The sequence below is a fragment of the Grampus griseus genome, assembly GCF_964374135.1.
Source record: "Grampus griseus genome assembly, chromosome: 3".
NCBI classification, from domain to species: domain Eukaryota; kingdom Metazoa; phylum Chordata; class Mammalia; order Artiodactyla; family Delphinidae; genus Grampus; species Grampus griseus.
In genome coordinates, this window is record NC_139019.1 from 31,619,635 (window position 1) to 31,622,497 (window position 2,863).

A 2,863-nucleotide genomic window follows, 5' to 3' on the forward strand; every position below is an offset into this window, starting at 1 on the left:
GTAGAAACTAACACACCATTGTAAAGCAATTATACTCCAATAAAGATGTTAAAAAAATAATAATAAGTGCTCTCGGCCACTCAGCCGGGCGGTACTGAGCCCTCCCAGCACTCCCCTCCTCTCCTCCCTCCGGCCCTCCAGCCTGCCTTTCCCCGCGGCACTGCCACCCCCCCACCTTCGCCCCAGCCCTCTTCTCTTCCCGCCGAGCGAGCTGCGGCGGCAGCAGCAGCAGCAGCAGCAGCAGCAGCAGCAGCAGGCAGAGGAGGAGCCGGAGGCGGTGGTGGCCGGGTAGCCCATGGCGTACAGTCAGGGAGGCAGCAAGAAGAAAGCCTGCTACTACTACTACGATGGTGATATTGGAAATTATTATTACGGACAGGGTCATCCCATGAAACCTCATAGGATCCGCATGACCCATAACTTGCTGCTGAATTATGGCTTGCATAGAAAAATGGAAATATATAGTCCCCATAAAGCCACTGCTGAAGAAATGACAAAATACCACAGCAATGAGTACATCAAATTTCTACGTTCAATAAGACCAGATAACACGTTCGAGTATAGCAAGCAGATGCAGAGATTTAATGATGGAGAGGATTGTCCAGTGTTTGATGGGCTCTTTGAGTTTTGTCAGCTTTCATCTGGTGGTTCAGTTGCTGGGGCTGTGAAGTTGAACCGACAACAAACTGATATGGCTGTTAACTGGGCTGCAGGATTACATCATGCTAAGAAATCAGAAGCATCAGGATTCTGTTGTGTTAATGATATTGTGCTTGCCATCCTTGAATTACTAAAGTATCATCAGAGAGTCTTATATATTGATATTGATATCCATCATGGTGATGGTGTTGAAGAAGCTTTTTATACAACAGATCGTGTAATGACTGTATCATTCCACAAATATGGGGAATACTTTCCTGGAACGGGAGACTTGAGGGATATTGGTGCAGGAAAAGGCAAATACTATGCTGTCAATTTTCCAGTGAGAGATGGTATAGATGATGAATCATATGGGCAGATATTTAAGCCTATTATCTCAAAAGTGATGGAGATGTATCAACCTACTGCTGTGGTGCTACAGTGTGGTGCAGACTCACTATCCGGTGATAGGCTTGGTTGCTTCAATTTGACAGTCAAAGGTCATGCTAAATGTGCAGAAGTTGTAAAAACTTTCAATTTACCATTACTGCTGCTTGCGGGAGGTGGATACACAATCCGCAATGTTGCTCGATGTTGGACATATGAGACTGCTGTTGCCCTTGATTGTGAGATTCCCAGTGAACTGCCATATAATGATTACTTTGAGAATTTTGGACCAGACTTCAAACTGCATATTAGTCCTTCAAACGTGACAAACCAGAACACTCCAGAATATACGGAAAAGATAAAACAGCGTTTATCTGAAAATTTACGCATGTTGCCACATGCAGCTGGCGTGCAAATGCAAGCTATTCCAGAAGATGCAGTTCATGAAGACAGTGGAGATGAAGATGGAGAAGATCCAGACAAGAGAATTTCTATTCGGGCATCAGACAAACGGATAGCTTGTGATGAAGAATTCTCAGATTCTGAGGACGAAGGAGAGGGAGGTCGCAGAAATGTGGCTGATCATAAGAAAGGAGCAAAGAAAGCTAGAATTGAAGAAGACAAGAAGGAAACGGAGGACAAAAAAACAGATGTTAAAGAAGATAAGTCCAAGGACAGTAGTGGTGAAAAAAACAGATACCAAAGGAGCCAAATCAGAAGAGCTCAGCAACTCCTGAATTTGAGAGTCTCATCACTTTCAGTGAGAAAATATTGGGAAGAAAAATGTTTTCTTTTTGAAGACTTCTGGCTTCATTTTATACTACTTTGTCATGGACTGTATTTATTTTCAAAATGGCTTTTTTGGTTTTGTTTTTCTTGGCAAGTTTTACTGTGAGTTTTCTAATTATGAAGCAGAATTTCTTTTCTCCACCATGCTTTATGTGATAGTATTTAAAACTGATGTGTTATTATGTCAAAAAACTGCTCTATTCAAGAAGTAATTGGCCGTTCTGAGCTGATTTTTCCATCTTTTGTAATTATCTTTATTAAAAAATTGTACTTGGTAAAATAATAATAATAATAATAAATAAATACTAAGAATTCAATGATGAAATTAAAGCATGATCAAATAGGGCCCATTTAAGAAAAATGGTTTAAGAAGTGAAAATATAAAACTATTAAAATAATTCATCACATTAATGAACTAAAGAAGCAAAATTACATGAGTATCTCAACAAAAGCAGAAAAAGCACTGGATAAAATTCAATATCTATGTTTTTTTTTAATAAACTCTTAGAAAACTAGGAATAGAGTGAAGCTTCTTTAACCTGATAAGAGCTTTCTACCAAGCATCTACTGCAATCGTCAAGTTTAATTTAAAAGTTTAGCTGCAATTTCCTTAAGGTCAAGAACAAGACATGAATGACTTGGTATCATTGCCATTCTTTAACAGAGTACAGGAAGTCCTGGTCACTGCATTAAGAACATGAAGGAAGGAGACCAAATTGTTATTATTTCCAGTTAAAAATATCATGATCAAATGCACAGAAAACCTAAGAAATCAGTAAACTGCTAAAATTAAAAGGGAGTTCAGCAAGTTTGTTAGGTATAAAAACAATGTGTAAAATTTAATAGTGTTCCTATGAATAGGCAATAACTCGATAGGCAACATAATAGAATGTAAGATACTATTAATGGTAGCAACAAAAACTATAAAATATGTAGATATCAACCAAAGAAAGAACATCTTTATAGAGAATAAATTTTAAACTATTAAAGCACAAATCAGAAAACTTAAACAAATGAAACATTAAATAACATATAGATTAACACCTTG

At 38.2% G+C, this 2,863-nt stretch overlaps 1 protein-coding gene across 1 annotated transcript; it reads left to right on the top strand.

Annotated features, from left to right (window-relative positions):
- Window positions 1-295: 295 nt before the first annotated feature.
- Window positions 296-1,763, top strand: LOC309819801 (histone deacetylase 2-like; the record flags this gene model as incomplete). The annotated part of the gene is given in 2 exon segments (XM_082650280.1): window positions 296-1,714; window positions 1,716-1,763. Coding segments are annotated over 2 exon segments (1,467 nt in total).
- Window positions 1,764-2,863: the final 1,100 nt, after the last annotated feature.